Genomic DNA, 17,619 nt, shown 5'->3' with positions numbered 1-17,619 from the left:
TAGTGTTCATACAAACACACCACAAACAGAAAAAAAAAAAAAAAGAAATAGCGAACTGAAACAGCAAGGAGCCCTGCAGCCCCAGGCAGCAACAACTTCACCTCCTCTGCTGGTACAAAAATATTACGCAGTTCATCTCAAAGTCTCGCTGCTCTGAGAACAGCACAGAAATAAACACCAGCTCGATGCGGCTCCTCGCTGTCCGGGAGCGCTGCTCAACCTCTGCAAAAAGGCCCAGGTGTAAACGTGAATTACGCCTGCTCTTCTCTGCCCGCACCTGGGGTCTCCGAGGGATCTCAGGCACCCAGAGGCATCATCCCTGTCCCTGCCCTGCTTCACCTCCTGTGCCAGAGCTGCTCGCGTTGGTCGTGCAAGGCCCGAGAGGCGAGGCCTTCATCTCACACACATTTGCACCTTAACCACCAGACAGGCACAGTAATGAAAAACGCAATAAAATCCATAATAAAAGAGAAGCTGGGTTTGCTTGCAAGCATCAAAACAAGCTGTTTTTCCTGCTCACCAAAAAAAAAAAATCTAAAATTCCATCTCAAAAGCACGTAAGGGGTTTCCTACTGGATTTTTTTTTCCCCTCAACATATAAAATACATTTTTTCACCTGCCTCAGCAGCATCCAAGCAGAAGAATCCCAGCCTGCTAACGAAATGCACGTGGCAGCACCTGCAGAGGAGCCCAGAGGCCCGAGCAGGTATCTCGGGCAGGACAAATCTTGCTGCTACGGTCGTGCAGCCACCAGCACCATTCCTGCTCGGCGACTGCTCCTCCTGCCCTCACCTGATGTGACCTCCATGCAAGGCTACGGCGCTTGACCTGCCGAGAAGCAAGCGTGTCCTCGACTCAGCTTTTGAGCTCGAGGCTTCAGCCGTACCCTAAACTCGTGCTGCTTTTCCTGCTTTACTTGGCGCAGGAGCGGTTCCCCTGGGTTTTCCTACCAGCACCGCGCTGGCCTGGGAGCGGAACGAGAAGCCCTGGCAGGCGTGAAAGCAGTTGGACTTGAAATTCTCCAAAGTTAACCCCGGCGCCTTGACAGTCGGCCGCCCCACGTACGTGCTGATTCCAATTCCCAGAAATATGATTTAATCCCGATTTTCTCATCCCGTCACCGAAGTCAAAACGCGGAGGACGCGAGCCCTAAGGCAGAGCCTAAACTTCATAAAAAAGAACTTATTTCATACTGACCTGTCCGTGATTGTGGACTGTGTGCCACTCATTGGAGCCTTTGGCAAGAAGTCGTATTATCCACTTTACATTTTACTCTTATTGCAGGAATATTATCGAGGCTTGGCCCCCCACACGCACCGAGGTTCAGGCTCCAGCCTCGCTCCAGAAGAGGCATGCACAGAGAAAAATTCAGTTCAAGGGCAGGGAAAAAGAAAAAAAAGAAAAAAATCCCAAACTCTTCTTGCAGTCACTCAGAATATCCAGACCACGGAAGTGGAGGGGGGGGGGGAGGTTGTTTCAGGAAAAATTCCAAAAAATAATAATAATAAAGCTGTACCCCTAGGTGCCCCCAGAGATGGGAAGCGGGGGGGGAAAGGGTCTGCAGAGCGAGGAAACCTTCAGGGGAGCAGATCCTCGGTGGTCCTAGGGCAGGGTGCAGGGGGCTGAGCCCAGGGGAGGCCGCCGGCCCTGCCGCCTCCCCGCGGGGTGCCCCCTCCCCGCCGCTGGTTTGGGGGATTTTTTTTTTTTTAGGGTTTTTCTTCTCCCCCCCTTTTTATCTCTCGACGGCTGCCGGTGTCCTTGGGGTCGCCGAGACGAAACCGGGTGCCATGTCCCCGTTCCCCGTCCCGTCCCGTCCCGTCCCACCCCCCCCGCCCGCCGGCTCGCCCGTTCAGGGGAGGGGGACGGGCGGGTGGGAGCCGCTGTCCGGCTGTCTGTGTGGCTGTCTGTCTGTCTGTCCGGCCGGCCGGCCGCCCGTCCTCAGGCCCGGGGCTCCATGCCCGGCCTCGCCGCTTGTCCCGAGCCGGAGCGATGAGAGGGGAAAGAAGCGGAGATGGGGAGGGGGGGGTCGAGGCCCGGCCTCCCCCAGCCCAAGGCGGGGAGCTCGGCTCCCTTCGTGGCCTCTACCCGCGGGGAGGCCCCGGCCCTGCCTCGGGCACGGCGCGGCGGGGCAAAGTCCTGCTGCGAGAGGAGCTGCTGCTGCTGCTGCCGCTGCCTCCTCCTCCTCCTCTTCCTCCTCCTCCTCTTCCTCCTCCTCCTCCTCCCGGTTCCGGCCCGGCCCCGCTGCTGCCGGGCGGGAGCGGAGCCTCCCGGTGGAGGCCGAAGCGAGCCGGGCCTCCCCTGGCCTCCGGGGGGGGGGCTCAGCCTCCGGCCGCAGCGCTCCTCCCCGCCCCTCCGGCCGGATCCTTCCGCCGGCGCTCCGCCCCGCCCGGGCCCTCTCCTCCTCTTCCTCCTTCTCCTCCTCTTCCTCCACCTCCTCCTTCTCCTCCTCCTCCTTCCCCCTGGAGCCGGGGATGCGCGGTGTGGAAAATGTGGCACGGAGGGGCAGCGGGCAGGAGGGGGCGAGGGGAAAGAGCGAGGGCAGGAGCTCACCCCCACAGCCCCCACAGCCCCTACCTGCATCCCCCGTGTACCCTTCATCCCCCTGTATCTCCCTGTCACAGCCTCCACTGCCCCTCTCTGCATCCCCCCTGTCCCCCCTCCATCCCCTCGTACCCCTCCATCGCAGCCTCCATCTGCATCCCCCTGTACCCTCCTTCCCCCCGTACCCCTCCATCCCCGCACACCCACAACAAGTCTCCTCAGGATCTCTTCTCGCAGCTGAGGAGATCAAAAACCCAAGACCAGCGTGATGGCCGCCCCCCGGCACACCCTGGGCCTGCTCCCGCTCCCCCAGCGCTTTGGGCGAGCAGCCCACGTGCTACCACACCGAATAAATGCAGAATATTCGGACAGCAGCACCTCAAAACGCACGGATGGGGCACAGCTCCCACCAGAAATGTGTCCGTGGCAATATATGGCTGTAGTTCCTTGGTGCTTACACCACGTACAACAAATCCATCGGGAGCGGCGTCTGTCTCGATGCCACGAGCGTTTGAACAGCACGGCTTGTTTGGGACACTGGATGTAAGGCAAACTGCGATAACAGACCAGACGCCAAGCTCGAGGTTCATTACCTAATCCCCAAATCTGTTGCCGACACGAGGGGATAGATGAGCTTTCAGGCGGGCACTCCTGCTCTCAAACACCTAGGGTAAGAGCGTCCGTATACCAGAAGCTCGTGAACCTCCCAAGCCACCGAGCCTCGCGTGGCCAGGAACTGAAGGCAGTGACCGCCAGATGTGAAATGGAGGGGACGGCTCCACGTGGCACCCCTGCCTGGCCTCCCAGAGCCGAGGACTTGGGCAAGGCCTGGGGCTGAGGCTCACGTCAGCCTCCCCTACTAGATGCCAACAACAGGCCGAAATAGGAGTGTTATTAGCTAATCCCGGTCATGTAGGCCACCTTCCTTCTCTTTAATTAACCTTACCTCCACACGCTTCTTCAAAGCCAGGCACCGGACTTGGAAAAAGCCTGGAAAAGAGGTTTTTGGGGAGGGAGGAGCAGAGGTGGCAGTAAGCACCATACCTTGCCCCGAGGCGCTCGCGGGACCCCGGCGTGGAGCTGCTTCCTCGTGTGGAGAAGTGAGTGGGAATCAGGAAGCCCGGGCGCTCTTTGATAGTCTGATGAATTTGTTGTTTTGAAGAAGTTCGGCGCAAAGAGGGGAAGCGTGGGATGAAATCATTTTCTAGATGGTACTTGACATAGACACGCAGAGCTTTTACGCTTCCTCTTTTGGTTTCCTTTTGGGGAAGATAGAGGCTTGAAAAAAGAAAAAGAGGGGGGTGCGAGTCGTGCACCCACAGCCGCCTCCAACACTGCAGCAGCATGCAACACGCTGCTCGCTGTTAATGGAGTGCCTAAATATCTCTATTTATCGATCTATACTTATCATATATCTCTTTATTGCATTCTTTATTGCACCTTCTCTGCAGTAAGTTCCTCCCTGCCTTTATCGCAGGGAACATGCAGTACTGTGCCTTGAGAGAGAGGAAGGCTCTTGGGAGACCTCTTATTTCATGACAGGCCCAGCATTTGCATATTAGGCCTTGATGATTTTTTATTACTTTAATTATATTTTATTGTGCATGACAAAATAATGGCAATAACAATTAGCTGGAGGAAATCCTAAGAAAAAAAAAAAAAAAAGGAAAGAGTAGGAAGCATCTTCAGCTGCAGTAAAAGGACATAAAACTCAGTGGAGTGACACTGATTAACATTTGCCAAAGAATCTGCTCAGTACTGTCAAAAGAAGCATCACATAAAACTATACCAAAGACAAGAAGGAAGCATAAAACCCTTACAGCATATTGTTCAGTAGATTAACTCTTGCTCGTAATGGGCTGCATTCACATTGCTACGTTTAATGCCACAATTAAAAAGAAAAAGCAATAATAAAACAATTCCAAAGTAGACTCTGATACCATAATTGCTTCTCCTTCCTGCACATGATGATTTTCATGGGGAAGCTGATTGTGTACTGATGTTAATATACATGTCTATTTATGACACTTCTGCTGCCTGGGCAGTTTTACAATGTGAAATCCAGGGGAAAAAAAAATAAATCGATAAGCAATTACATTGTGCAGTACCAATTAAAATAGATTTTGTTTGGTAGCTATGAAGTCCTCACTTAGCCTGAATTTACAGCTAGGACTGTCTTATGAATATAGATGTTGGAAGGGGGAGCTGCACGTTTAGCTCATCAGTCCACGTCTCTGGGGCCAAGCACCAATGTCCCCTGTCCCCCCCACTTATATTTTTTATAGGGTCCGGAGCAGAGCTAAACTGCTGAAATAACGAGGACCGTGATGTGAAGAATGTCGAGTGCTACGAACTATAAATTCCCATTTTGCCTTAAGTAAAGGATGGCACAAAAATCCTTAGAGGTACCTTATTCAGAGCTCCTGGCAAGGCATGTCTACAGAGGGAGGCTTCACTGAGCCTCTTTCCCAGACCTCATTTCCCAGCCTGGCACCAGAGGCTCACCCGGGGACCTGATGCCATCTGCTGGAGGATCCTCGCATGGCTGCTCACATCTGAAATCTTCCACCGGCATTTTAACAGCAAGGGCCCGCTCACCGCCAAGCTGCTTTTGAAACGAGTCCTGAAACCGGAGTCAGCTTCTGGAGTTTCTGGAGCTCCAGGTGCTGTGCTCTGATCCGGAGTTGCACCACTATGGCCTCAGTACAAACACAGGTCAGAAACATCAAAAGGCAATAGATTTTTAACTCCCTGAGCCAGATTTATCAGGCTTTGCCTTGTCTTCAAATTTAGAGCATCAGTGAACGTAATCATTCTTTTGGGAAAACTTTGTACCACATTTCAGGTGGGATAACCAAGCATTAGAGCACCTTACCTGCGAGTGCAATGGATCCCCTGCAGACCTTAAGGATAGATAGCTTTGTGAAATTGCATGCTGCAACTCAGACATGATGGGATAGTAGCTGAGTTTTGCTGACCTTTGTTATAAAAATGAAACGGACAAGGACTCTTCTAACTTTAAGTTATGTATGATTTGAAAGGGCACAGATCATGGAATTAAGCCTCTTGTGCTTTGCTGCTTACAGGTAATCAATTTAAAACCAGTGTCAGAATGCACCAGGGTTTTGTACTGGTATTTAGACTTCAGTTGGTAATGCCACAAAATTACTAAGGCTATGGGGAAAAAAAAAAAAAAAGGAAAAAAAAAAGATTTCAGGGAACTCCTCTGGTATGAGATCCTGCTGAGCCAGCTGAGAAGTTGTGGGGGATTTCCTTATTTGCTGAGATTCTGCTTTTGAGAGAGTGGAATATATTATGATGAGCTGTCTGAAATCCAGACTTGGATTGGCCATCCACTGAATTTTCCAGCCAGGTGCTGGGCTGCTGCCAAACAGCCACACCGCGACATGGATGCCACCTGCTTCAGAAGCTGATGCAACAACTGATCCGACAGCCACTAATGGCCACATTGATGCACTTCTAATCTGAAAAAAAATATTAATAATAATGAATTTGTGCTGCACTCCACATTGCTATGAGATTTCAAAGCCTTTTAGCATCACATGCCTTAAAATAGGCACATGATTCGCTACCTACAGAGACAGGCTGCTTGTTTCGTGTCCAGTTTGCTGGAAATGCTGGAAATGCATACAGGGCTGGCCCGTGCTTTTATGTCACTTGGACGCATGCAATACTTTGCTGACTTTGTTGAGATACAGATAGATTAATCTATCAGGGTTTCCACTGTGACAGCTTATTAAGTGCCTAAACCTGGATAAGCCACATCACAGTAAGCATTTTTATAGCACTAAGCTTTCTTTCCACATCAGCATAATTAAAGCAGCAGCGTGTGTAAGGGCAAAGCTGCTGTACGTCCTGCCATGGACTCTTTCTTCCTGCTGCCTGCTAGAATCAACACCCTCTAATTGGAAAAAAAGAGGTATTTGTTATTAGGGTAAAATCTAAAGAAATAAAGAATGAAATTTCTTATCCCACTTGAGGACTATCAGTTACACTGAACAGATGTTCACCTTCTGACATGATACGGGATTTAAGCAACATAACACAAACATTCCTGAAAACCTGTAGCTTGTAACACATGAAAAGCAACAGAAATGGACACTTTCTCTTTTCCATGTGAGATTAGCTACCAGTAAGCTGTTCTAACTTTGCGAAACTTTCTGCACATACCTTCCAGGTCTGTTCAGTTGCTTCTGGAAGTGATTCTCTAAAGATGCCTTAGGTTGCCAACTTATCGGCTGCCAAACTGCCCCTGGGGCTTGAGGGAAACAGGACAAAGCCAGCAAAAGCTAACACCTTCTTCTCTTGCACAGATTTACAAGAGCACATATTGAAGCTGACTTGGAAAGAGAAAAGCACTCGTTAGTTTTGGTATAACCAAAAAGAAGTTGTTCCTTGTCTAGAAATTGCGTATACAACATGAGGCTAATTGCTGACTCTAATTTTCTCTTGGTCTCTGAAATATGATTTCTTTAGAAATGGCAGCAGACTTGTTATTTTACTTCCAGCTAAGCTATACAAAGTCTGCAACTATCAGGAACATACACACGACTACCATGAAGCTTAAAACATTCTCTTATCTTTTATATCCAAGGAACAGGCCAGCTGACAGCACTGGTATTAGTCTAAAACCAGACTCTAGAGACCTAAACTACTACGCTTTTATAGCAGTGTTTGGACTACTGTTGCAAGGGAATAAAGCCTTCAAGATCACAAAATAGCAATTTCTTCAAATACAAGTAAGGAGTTTAATTATAAAGAGAGGGCAGAGGACCAAAAGGAAGTTAGCTTTATAAAGCTGCACTGCAGGGCCTGCAGTAGAAGCAGAAGGCAGGCAGTGGGGGAAGGAATGGGTTTAAAAGAAATAATGGGAAGACATAAAATGAAATAAATTGGGTGGGAGTCAGATGTCACTCTTCACAGTGAAGCACCTTTGCTCATGAACTGAAGACTAGATTCTAGTGTGTAACTTGAAGTTGTGAAACTGGGAAGATGCTTGCAGCTCCAAAGCAAAGCTGCAGAGTGTTACTGTACTTTCTTCTCCGATTGCAGACTACCTCAGAGGTTAAACAAACTCCCAGGATAAATTATTGCAGTCCCTGACACCACTTCACCATGCAGCCAGGCTGCTTGTAGAGTGTTAAACAGGCCGGGAACTCCAGAGGACTCAACACTACACAGCTGCTCCCCAGTGCTGGAGGATTTTGAGGTAGATTTAGGGTTACACTCAAACAAAATTCACTTAACTGTTCATAGAAAACAGACTCTGGCATGATTGATCTCTGGCAAAATACTGTGCCCGTAAGCAAGGCAGAGTTGGTTCTGGGTCTGCACGGTGCCTGTGTCTCTCACTGAAAGCACCACTCTGACAGAAACATTTTCCTCTCCTCCTGTTTCAGGAGCACCATTTGAAGAGAGCTTTTGAAAGGAACGCACAACTTTCTAAATCACTTTTGATGAAGATGTTCCCCATGTTGCCAGCTTTCCAAGTGCCAAGCTATTGCATTAAGGGCAGAAGCAACCCCCGTGTGAACAGATCTGAGCCCTGCGCAGCATCTTCGTGGCAGCTCGCACCTCCCACAGCAGATTAAGTGACAAAGTGCCCGGGGAGCTTTGTGGCACGAACAGAACAGGATGTACACAGCTCCCTGCAGCTGCACGGACCTGCAGTTTCTCTCTGGCTCCGAGTGAAAGCAGCCCCCCAGCATGTAAGCAATACCCTGGCAAGCACACGGAGTGACAGCCCAGCACCTCTCAGCCCCCAGCTTTGTTCAATGCCAACTCATGCACCAATCCACACAAGAACTCCATTCAAAGACGGAAACCAAATTCCTCATATAATTAAATAATCTTTATTTTATAAAACATAATACAAAGCATCTACACCATTCACTGGTGGAACATTAGTTGCTATTACACAGTAATGCAAACACAAGTTATTATTTCACACTAGTTCTGCAGTTTCCTTTTCCACTTGCTGCAGGCACCATGGACTAGCCTGAGGACAGGTCCCTCCATGTGCTCCACAGCTTACAGGTTCTTTTTCTTCTTGGGTCTGCGACTCTATGCTGGAGCCCACCAGACAGACTACGAAGCCTTGCTCTGCGACATCACTGCTAGCTCTACCTCACAGAGCCATTCCTAACTGCTCTTTTGTTTTTTGGTGCCTTTGCTTAACTTCTAAAGCCTCAACATTGATCACTGAGCCCTGCTTCTTCCAACCCAGTTCCCCCCAGTTCATAGAAGGGGGCCCCTCAGCCATTAAGTGCATTGCCTTTCTTAATATTTTCATGCAAGGTGCTTCAGATACCTGCGATCACTAACTGGCATCCTTATTCTCCATTCCTACCCGGGCAGGCTGTGCACAGAAGGGCTACAGCCACGCATTAAGCTGCACACCAAATTTCACCAGAGTTTGGGATCCGAATCATCAAGTCTGCTCAGGAAACTGCTCCTGCTGGGCAAGACAATTGCACTGAGAAATGAACGGGCTCCGTTTTCAGCTGTGCTTCCTCAGGACCTGCTGCTGAAAGCCCTCCCTGCGATCTTAGCCCTTATTCCCAGGTCAGGCTGGCTGCTGAAACTCTCCTGACTCCAGATTTGTTGCAGTCCTCAGTAGGGAACGCCCACCAGACATCCTTTCTTTAACCTGGGAGTCTAGCTGAACAAGAAGGACCTGGGCTCATTTTTACATGGATGTCTAGCTCACTTGTTTCGACTCCTATTCATAAGCACTGCTGTAAAGCACCTTGGACTTGTGCTTTTAAACAAGCCTGATGCTGGGAAGTGTCATGTTCAGATTGGAAATAACTAAATATGGGCCGCAGAGAGAAGTGCTTCACTCCGAGCAACAGCAATTCGCCTTTATACAGCACAGCTTGACAGAGACCACCAAGCTTTAATCGAAGGTGGCTTAGTGTTAACAGATGGAAACGCCCCACGAGGTAGCTGAACATTGTACCCACTTCACAAGGGGGGTAAGCTGAGGCAAAAAGGCTCCTTGACACATCACACACCCGCAGCAGAGCTGGGAAAGAACCGGCGAGCCCTGACTAGCCCTTCTTGTCTCCCTCCAAGGCAGTCACATCGCCGCGCTGTGCCGAATGAGTCAAGTTTGGGTTGAAGGACCAGCTCATCACCAGCCGGCTCTGCTGATCGGAAGCCCTTTGGCTGCAACAGGCAAGGCTGGCAGCAGCACGACAGCCCTGGTGCTGAGTACAGAGCTTAAAGAACACACAGGGAAACAAACGCCAGCAGCTGCCAGCTGGGCAGCAGGTTTTCTCCCTGCAAATGGGACCAGATAATTAACATCTTTTCTCCCAGACAAGTACACGTCTCTGCTTAAAAAATGCCAGATTCTGTGCCTCTCATTTCTTTAATTATTTGGCTATAAAGTAAGTCTCCCTTACCCTGTAAATGTTCACTTTCATAAAGTGAACCAGATCTAATCAGGAAGAGAGAAGTGAATTTAAAGCCCAGAGGTCAAAGCATCAATGCAGATGAAGAAGAGTCAAGATTAGGTCTCTGGCTTGAAGAGGGCATAGGACAGATCTGAAGCTGGGTGTCTCTCCCACCCTAACTAGCAGGTTTTGAAGCTGTATCCTGGCTACTCTTTAACCAAAAATTCCAGTTTGGATCTGAGGAGACACTCTTGTCAAAACTGTTATCTATGGACCTTGGGAAAAACATCAATGCTCATTTCAAGTGAGCTGTATTTATACCTCCACCTACAGTCCTCCACTGTCTTTAAACGCTGGGACAGACTCTGGGTTCAGACACAGTGACAGGAATCTGGAAGGACACCTTCAAGAGCAACAGAAATACACAGCATTTACTACAGATCGGGTTCCGCACCCTGTTCCCTTTAGGCTGCCAGAAACGGCAAGTACAGATTATTCTGCAGTGATCTGCAAATGCACCCTACATTTACTGCTCTCATTTTTAGAAGTTACTCACAGTTTGGGGAAGGTATTTGACAGTCTCAGGACAAGCCACTGGGTCTCAGGCTTGCTCCACACTATGCCTGCATTTGGGCCAATAAATAAAGCAGAGGGAAATTTGCCGTTCTGCAGACACAGCAGTGCTGGGCCCGTGTTGGAGGTCAGAGAACCACTTACTGACAAGTCCTGATGGGGCTCCTCATAAAGGAGAGTGCTGGTCACTCACGGAGCTAGGAGCAGTATTTAGAGGGCGTGGGCAGAGCTTTAACAGTCAGGAGTGAAGAGGAGGAAAAACGTCACAAAAGCGCTTCCCTTCAGGGGCTGCATCTTTGGGTGTGTTCACGGAGCACCGAGTCCTGCAAGGTGCCAGTGCTGACCAGAGCTTCTGGACACTACTGAAAAATAAGTTACCAATACGTTATTAAATAAGTTATTGAAAGGAATTAGAAAGGGTAGGAAAGAGTGACCTACTTAAAATACTGTTCCTTCTAGAGTTCACGCTCTAGCTCAACCACCAGAACCACGTCTCCCAAAGGAACCGTGGGGATAATGAACAAAGTGCGGCTAACAACCACCATTTTGCGTTTATATAGCACCTCTCAAGTAAAGATCTGAAAGTGCATAACACAGATGGATCGGCTCCATCACCCCCAATTCACAAATGGGGAAATTAGGCACAGAGTTAGAGAGTTAAGTGACTTGCCCAAGGTCACATAACAAGTTGGTGGAAGAGCCAGGAATCCCAGCTCCCACGAAACACTAAAACATACTCCTTCCTAGCAGTACGTAGTCACTCCAACTGTCTAGACTGTACAGGACACTGAACATCAACATCTAACGTTATTTTCTCCTCTCTTCCAAGACCACAGCAATGCTGAAGGAGTTAGCTGCTAACACTGCTATTTACACCGGCACTGCTGGACCAGTTACGGTTAGTCAGTAAAATTAGCCCTTCTTTCACTCCTGTCATTTAGCGTATGTTTACGTACACACCGAGCTAGCCTCTGCCAGGCCAAACACTGCAGATCCGATGAATCCATGGCACAGCTCCATGGATTTCAATGGAGTTATGCCAGGGATAAATTTGGCTCCAGAATTGCTAACGTGTGTTGGCTCCTCTCCCGACAGTGGCATCTCAGGCATGATCCCCTTCCTGCCAGACCGTGAACTCGAGGAAGTTTTTACTCAGCATCCAGTCAGTGGTTTTTCAGATGTCCGTTCGTTTTCAAGTACAGCTCCTCACTCCTCCGACTCCTCCAAGCGTGGTACTTCTTCATGCTCTTCCTCCTAGCGAAGCGACAGATGCTGACCATGAAGACCCAGGAGACAGCGTACATGATGACGCCACCCAGCTTGATGTACCACCTGGGCTTGGGAGAGGTGAGCTCACAGTACATCAGCCAGGCCCCCACTCCGATCCGCACCCCGGTGAAGAGGACCACGAAGAAGAAGTCCACCACGTCGCCTGTAAGGCTGTGGTAACACCCCGTCTCCTTCAGGAACCAGCGGGCTTGCAACAGCGGGTTCGTGATCTCGCTGCCGAAGATGACAGCGTTGACCTCTGCGGCCGACTCCCCGAGTGCCAGGGATGCTGTGATGCCCAGGATGCTCACCAGGTGGTGGGCCAGCATCAGGGCACCCTCTGTCTGGAAGTACACACACCAACAGAGGTCGAAGAGGAAGTAGCCCAAGCTAAGGCACAGCCCGTGTACCTGAAGAGTTGTGTTTGGTGATCCTGAAACACAGAGACACCGGGGAGAGCTTTAGAGCAAGGAGGCAATAAGCAGGCAGGTTCTGAGACGGGGAAAGGGGATTCACCTTCAGCACAGGCAGACTGATATTGTCCTGTACTGGTCACAGCTCCACCAGAGAAGTCAGACGAGCCGCAATACTACAGTTGTTAGAGCAAAAGCTGCACCCATGTAATGGCCACACAACATGATCGCACGCTCTGCCAGATTGCAGCTGGGGGGAGGCGTTATGCTAGCAAAATACAGCCCCAGTCTCCCCTTTTCTCTAGTGCCTTCAACCACAAAGCACCTCAGATATCACCGCAACCAACACTCCTCACGTGGGCTAGGTATCGAGGCAACAGGAAAATCCCACCTTGTGCCGTCACCCACTGGGGGGCTCAGGACCACAAGCCCACCACTTACCTGGGTGACTCAAAGGCCAGGGGCCGTCGATGAAGCCAATGTAAGCAGAGAGACAGGTAGCGAGGATGCCGTGGGTCAGCGTGACCAGCCTGCAGCTCCATTCGTAACTCCGGTGCTTGTAGCGACGGCAGAACCAAGCGTAGAGGGAGAGCCAGGCAAGCAGGCTGCAGGCTACTCGCAGGGGCAGGGCGAACAGCATCCTGACACGGGAACAGAAGGACAAAACGCATCAGAAGGTCTCGCCTTCAACAACATTAGCACAACCCTGTAGAGCATTTCACCAGCAGCCACCCCAGCACTGTGCATACAGTTTTTTTTTCTGATCGTGTTGTTTGTTCCTGACAATTTTATTTTTTTTTTCTGCAGAGGTACTGTAGTTTCTCTGGAGAAAGGCCCACACAAATGAGCACTATTCTTGACAATTTGGGCAGACTCATCATGGGTACAGCAGCACACAGACCCCACCAGCACCACCTCAACTATGAGGCTGCACTGAAAGCAATACCTTGTAAAACAGTGAGTTCCTAGCTCACTGAAGAGAAAACATGTCAGAATTTGGTAACGCACCTCAGATGACTTCCCCAACCAGTCTACAGCGCAGGATCTGCTGGGATATTTTAGTGCTCCTCTGCACTGCCTGAGGGACAGGCTGAGGAGCTCCACATCTAGTGACAAGGCTTTGATCCAGAGCTACTCCAGCCCCTTCATTTTTCTTCCCTGCCCACGTAGTCTGCACTTCAATGGTCTGCTTGCGTTGCCCCACCAGACCTACTTATTCCATCTGCTCTTTGCTAGCCTGGCTCCTCCTCTCCTGAAACAAAAACCAGGAAACCCCCAAAAACACACAAGTCTCTTGCTTGATCCACTGCTAATCAACCTTCCCAGGGCTGCAACACCATCTGCAAGTGGGTCAACAGAAACACAACGGCATCGCCTACCGGAATTCAACCTTCCAGCAATAACACGTTTCAAGACAGTTTGGAAACAAACTGCTGTGAGGTCCCATTGTCCTCCCAGGGAAACCTCCTGTGGAGCAACCTATGTCCATGCTTCTTCACAAGCAGAACAAAGTGGCCGACCGTGGCAGGGAGCAGCCAAGCGCTCACACTGCCACTCTCTTTCCTACCCATCGCTGCTCTCCACAGGTGCCCCCTGCCCCTCCTTGCATTTCCCCATGCAAGGCGTTGCACGCTGCCTCCTCCAAAGTCTGCACTCACGAGGTTCAGAAAAGCAATGTGCAGAGGAGTGGGACAAGGCAAAACACACTGAACTCTCCTACCTGCAGACTTCACATCATTTTTTCTGGCACCAAGATCTCCAAATCTTTTTGTTGCAAAAGAATTAGCAGCTACACCCATGAAGATTTTTTCAGCAGTACTTTTATATGTCTTCCCTCACTGTGCGATACAGAATCTCTCTAACAAACAGAAAATACACTGCCATAAGAAAATTACAACACATACTCATCTGTGGAGGACACTGCGCCTATTGCTAAAAGCTCCCCAAAGTTGTAATACTCTAATATCTACATCTCGCTCATGTTTGTAAAAGCTCTCCAAGAAATACAAGATACATATCATTATTTCTGAGCATTCAGGGAAGTGCAGCAAAAGAAGCTGAGTCACGCTCAGGGCCGCGCAGGTTTCCAGTTGTGCTGCAGCCAAAGCACCGCTGGTCCTGGGGCTCGCTGAGCACCGCGGCTGGGGAACACCGAGAGGACGCACGGTGCGGAGTCAGAGGTGCAGCTCCCGACCTTCCTGCCTGGCCTGTTCTAAGTGTTACCAGGCATGATTTAGGAAGCTGGATAAACAAAACCATTATGCTTTAATGGGCCTCGGGAACACGGGGAGATGAAATAAGGATGTGATTAACTGCTCTGACTGGGCGTTTCCATTGGCATCCCTGGTACTCAGGGCCTGTATGCACTCACAGTCGGGGTAAGGCAGGAGGAATCCTGATGCGACAGAAGGGACTGAAGGGCTGAGGAACCTGCTGGAAGGACACCTGACCCGCAAAATAAGGCAAAAAGCCTGCTGGAAGGATACCCAACCTGCAAAAAAGGGCAATAAGCCTGCTGGAAGGGCACCTGTACCTGCAGAAGGGGGCAATAAACCTGCTGGAAGGGCACCTGTACCTGCAGAAGGGGGCAATAAGCCTGCTGGAAGGGCACCTCTACCTGCAGAAGGGGGCAAGCATCTCGAGGTGTTTTCCACACCTACACTTGAAAAAATTATTTCTGCCTTTCCCCAGGAAAAAAAAGGAGGGGGCTTTCTTTCAATTACACATCAAAGCTCAACGCCTGTCATTAGCATGTACAATATATATTTTATCTGTCAGTTATGCCTCTCACTGCACGCTGAAAAGGGCAAAACCCTTTAAATCAGGTGGTAATTACACTATTATCCGTACCACCCCTTCAGAAGGAGCAGCACTGTTTGCATTATCAGCAGCGCCGGGGCCACGAATAAAAGCAGAACAATCAAACGCGCCTCAAATCCCAGCCCTATTCACCCCAAAAGAGCTTAAACCCCTGATGGACATCTCCAAAAAAGTATCACTTCCTCCTTTTTCTAAAAAAAGCGAAAAAACACCCCAACACCACCCCGCAACCGCGCACAGGCCCCGTCCCCTCCAGCCCCCGGAGGCCCCGCCGCGGGCCTCGCCTCAGCGCTCCCCGGCCTGGCGGCGCCCGGAGCCGGCTGCCGGAGCCAAGCGAGGCCGGGGCTGCAGGGCCAGGGTGGCGGAGGGCCCTTGGGGGTCCCCCCAGCCCTACTGGGGCCTCCCCACGAACCCACCTGCGGAAAGCGGCTCGGCCGCCGCCACGGCTGCTGGGCCACGCTCCGTGCCTGGGAAGAGAAAGCGGCGGCGGCGGCCGAGGGGCGCCCGCTGGCGGGGCGGAGGGACGGCGGCTGGCCCCGGGGAAGGGGCCCTGTGCTCGCCCCCAGACCCTCAACCCCACTGAGGGCTGGTTGGGGTCAGGGCTGTGGCTCCCCCAGGTCCGCTCAGGCCTTGGTTTCGGTGGTCAGCGAGGTGTTGCTCGCGGAGCGAGGCAGCCACAAGGCACGCACGGAGCATCCCTTTGGCCTGCGGGCACGGGAGATGAGCCCCACGCACCCACAGCATCACTCATCTCGCGTCCCAAAGATAACAGGCACGGCCACAGCCGCGTCTTGCTCGCATCCAGGCGGGAGGGGGGTGTGAGCCGGCTCTCCTGCAGGAGTTGCCAAACTGCAGCGGCGTGAAGGTAGCGTACCCCGCAGGGTTCGTCGCCAGCACAGCGCGGAGTGTGCAGCTTCAGCAGGCTGGGAAAGCACACACCCCTGCCCTAAGCCTACCCTCCCAGCCTGTGCTTATGCAGCAGTTACAAAGCCTGGTAATTTCTCCTCACTGCAAGCATTCAGCACAAACACACCTCTTTTCCACCTGTTCCCCCCCCCCCCCCCCCCAACAAGAGCAGCAAAACAGGGCACTTCAAGTAGCTCACAAAAAATCTTCCTCCGACCAGCAGACTTATTTCTTTCTTAACTTTCAATCAATCTCTCACACCCTGGATTAGTATGTATTTTCATCCTGTCGGGTTTTACCTTTTGAAATACAAATGGTGGGAGTGCCTTGTCAGCCTCTCATGACACTTGTAACCATCCTGTTTTCAGCTGGATATCTATCTCACCTTTCCAGTTCAAGCCAGGCACAGGTTCCTATTGCTACGAGACGCTCATCCTTCTGCTATTTCAACACGACATCCTTACTAACATTAATAGCACATTTGTTTCTCTGACAAATCTTAGGTCTCATCTTGCTTTCCTCCACCTTTGCTGGACCAGGCACCAGGCCAGCCCTAATAGCCTCAATGACAAATGAGACAAAGCTGTTCTGACGTTCGGTTTAGGATAAAGAACAGCACAGATACACAGAAAGCTACAGGACTAATGTTGACTCATGACACAGAAACTGAGCAGGCAGGAAGAACAGCAGAGACGGTCACAAAAGAACAGTCAAAGTCTCAAGAAGGCAAGGACTGTTTACTGCCAGAGGTGGTATAAGAGGAGGGTTTTTTTTGTGTGTTTTTGTTTTTTTTTTTTATATCATATGATGTGAAACATTTGCATACAGTGAGATACAAAGTGGCAAGCTAAATCACCTCCCAATGCACTGTACCAGAAATTAGGTGTAGTTTCTACACTAATTTTCTTGTTTGCTTTGTGCAGAGTAAGCTGTTTAAATAGGCAGGCTGAGTTGCACCGGCTTATTTTGCCTGCAGATGAATAGCATTCAGCAAAACAGCTCAGGACAGGAACCTCTGCTAACAGTTATTTGCACACTACTACCCATTATAGTATAGCTATACCCTTGCTCATCAGTAAGTTCTTCCTTTTCTTCTTTCCCTACCTATTCTAACAAGAGCTTATAGCACCGAGAGGGTCACAGGATTTATTAGCTTACCTTCACTTGGAAACTATTTGTCCAAAAATGAGCTGAGAATATACAGCAGCAAAGGCACTGGTGCTGCAGAGAAGCAGCAGCCTAGGAAGTAGGCCACGGCCAGAATTTAACAGAAGCTCCATGACCCATTGCCCATCAAGAGCAAGCACTGCCTGACTCATTGGCAAGGCAGGTTATGGGTTCATTAGTCACAACTGTGAGCTTCTGCTGACCCTCATCCATCCTCCAGACCTCAAGCCAGAGCCCATGGCTCTGCCCAGGCTTGTTTGCCCACCAGTTCTCTCCTTCCCAAGATGTACAAAAGGGCACGAGCCAGAGCTTTGCCAGTGACTACTGGCCTTGGCATGCTTAGCCTTCCTTCAAGCCTGCTTTGCTCAGAGGAAGCTTCAGTTGCCCTCCTTAAGGCACAGAACAAAAAAAAAAATTACAGCAATTGTTTCTTTTTAAAAAGAGAACATAACTTTATTGGAATTCTCATCACTCGGGAGTTTTCACAAGAGCACAGTGACTCCAAGAGC

At 50.4% G+C, this 17,619-nt stretch overlaps 2 protein-coding genes across 8 annotated transcripts in view; both read right to left on the bottom strand.

Moving 5' to 3' along the window:
• ARHGEF12 (Rho guanine nucleotide exchange factor 12) overlaps positions 1-2,366 on the bottom strand; it is a 77,138-nt gene extending 74,772 nt beyond the window's left edge. For all 4 annotated transcript variants that reach the window (XM_083808179.1, XM_083808180.1, XM_083808181.1 and 1 more), the window contains exon 1: positions 1,198-2,366. In XM_083808179.1, the coding sequence (XP_083664305.1) occupies positions 1,198-1,229 (32 nt within the window). In that variant the 5' untranslated portion in view covers positions 1,230-2,366. The remainder of the gene's footprint in view (positions 1-1,197) is intronic.
• A 6,006-nt stretch (positions 2,367-8,372) lies between these two features.
• Positions 8,373-17,406, bottom strand: LOC310885190 (TLC domain-containing protein 5-like). 4 transcript variants are annotated; one of them, XM_083808203.1, is made up of 3 exons: positions 17,102-17,406; positions 12,659-12,858; positions 8,373-12,237 (listed from the first exon to the last, which is right to left on the bottom strand). In XM_083808203.1, exons 2-3 carry the CDS (start codon positions 12,855-12,857, stop codon positions 11,699-11,701), a joined length of 738 nt encoding a protein of 245 aa, XP_083664329.1. In that variant the 5' UTR covers position 12,858; positions 17,102-17,406; the 3' UTR covers positions 8,373-11,698. The 4 variants fall into 4 exon arrangements, with proteins under 4 accessions (XP_083664329.1, XP_083664327.1, XP_083664328.1 ...); XM_083808201.1 differs by lacking the exon at positions 17,102-17,406 and adding an exon at positions 15,454-16,102; XM_083808202.1 differs by lacking the exon at positions 17,102-17,406 and adding an exon at positions 14,589-15,438.
• Between the last annotated feature and the right edge of the window lie 213 nt (positions 17,407-17,619).

Source organism: Anser anser (assembly GCF_964211835.1).
Source record: "Anser anser genome assembly, chromosome: 22".
In the NCBI taxonomy this organism is placed as follows: domain Eukaryota; kingdom Metazoa; phylum Chordata; class Aves; order Anseriformes; family Anatidae; genus Anser; species Anser anser.
This window is presented reverse-complemented; position numbering and strand designations above follow the sequence as displayed.

What these genes read in the sequence shown, in the direction of transcription:
- LOC310885190 (XM_083808203.1), bottom strand. Translation starts at nt 12,857, where the DNA reads ATGCTGTTCGCCCTGCCCCTGCGAGTAGCCTGCAGCCTGCTTGCCTGG. An exon ending in CTGGCCTTTGAGTCACCCAG is followed by an intron (nt 12,238 to 12,658) that starts GTAAGTGGTGGG and finishes TCTGTGTTTCAG; the next exon opens with GATCACCAAACACAACTCTT.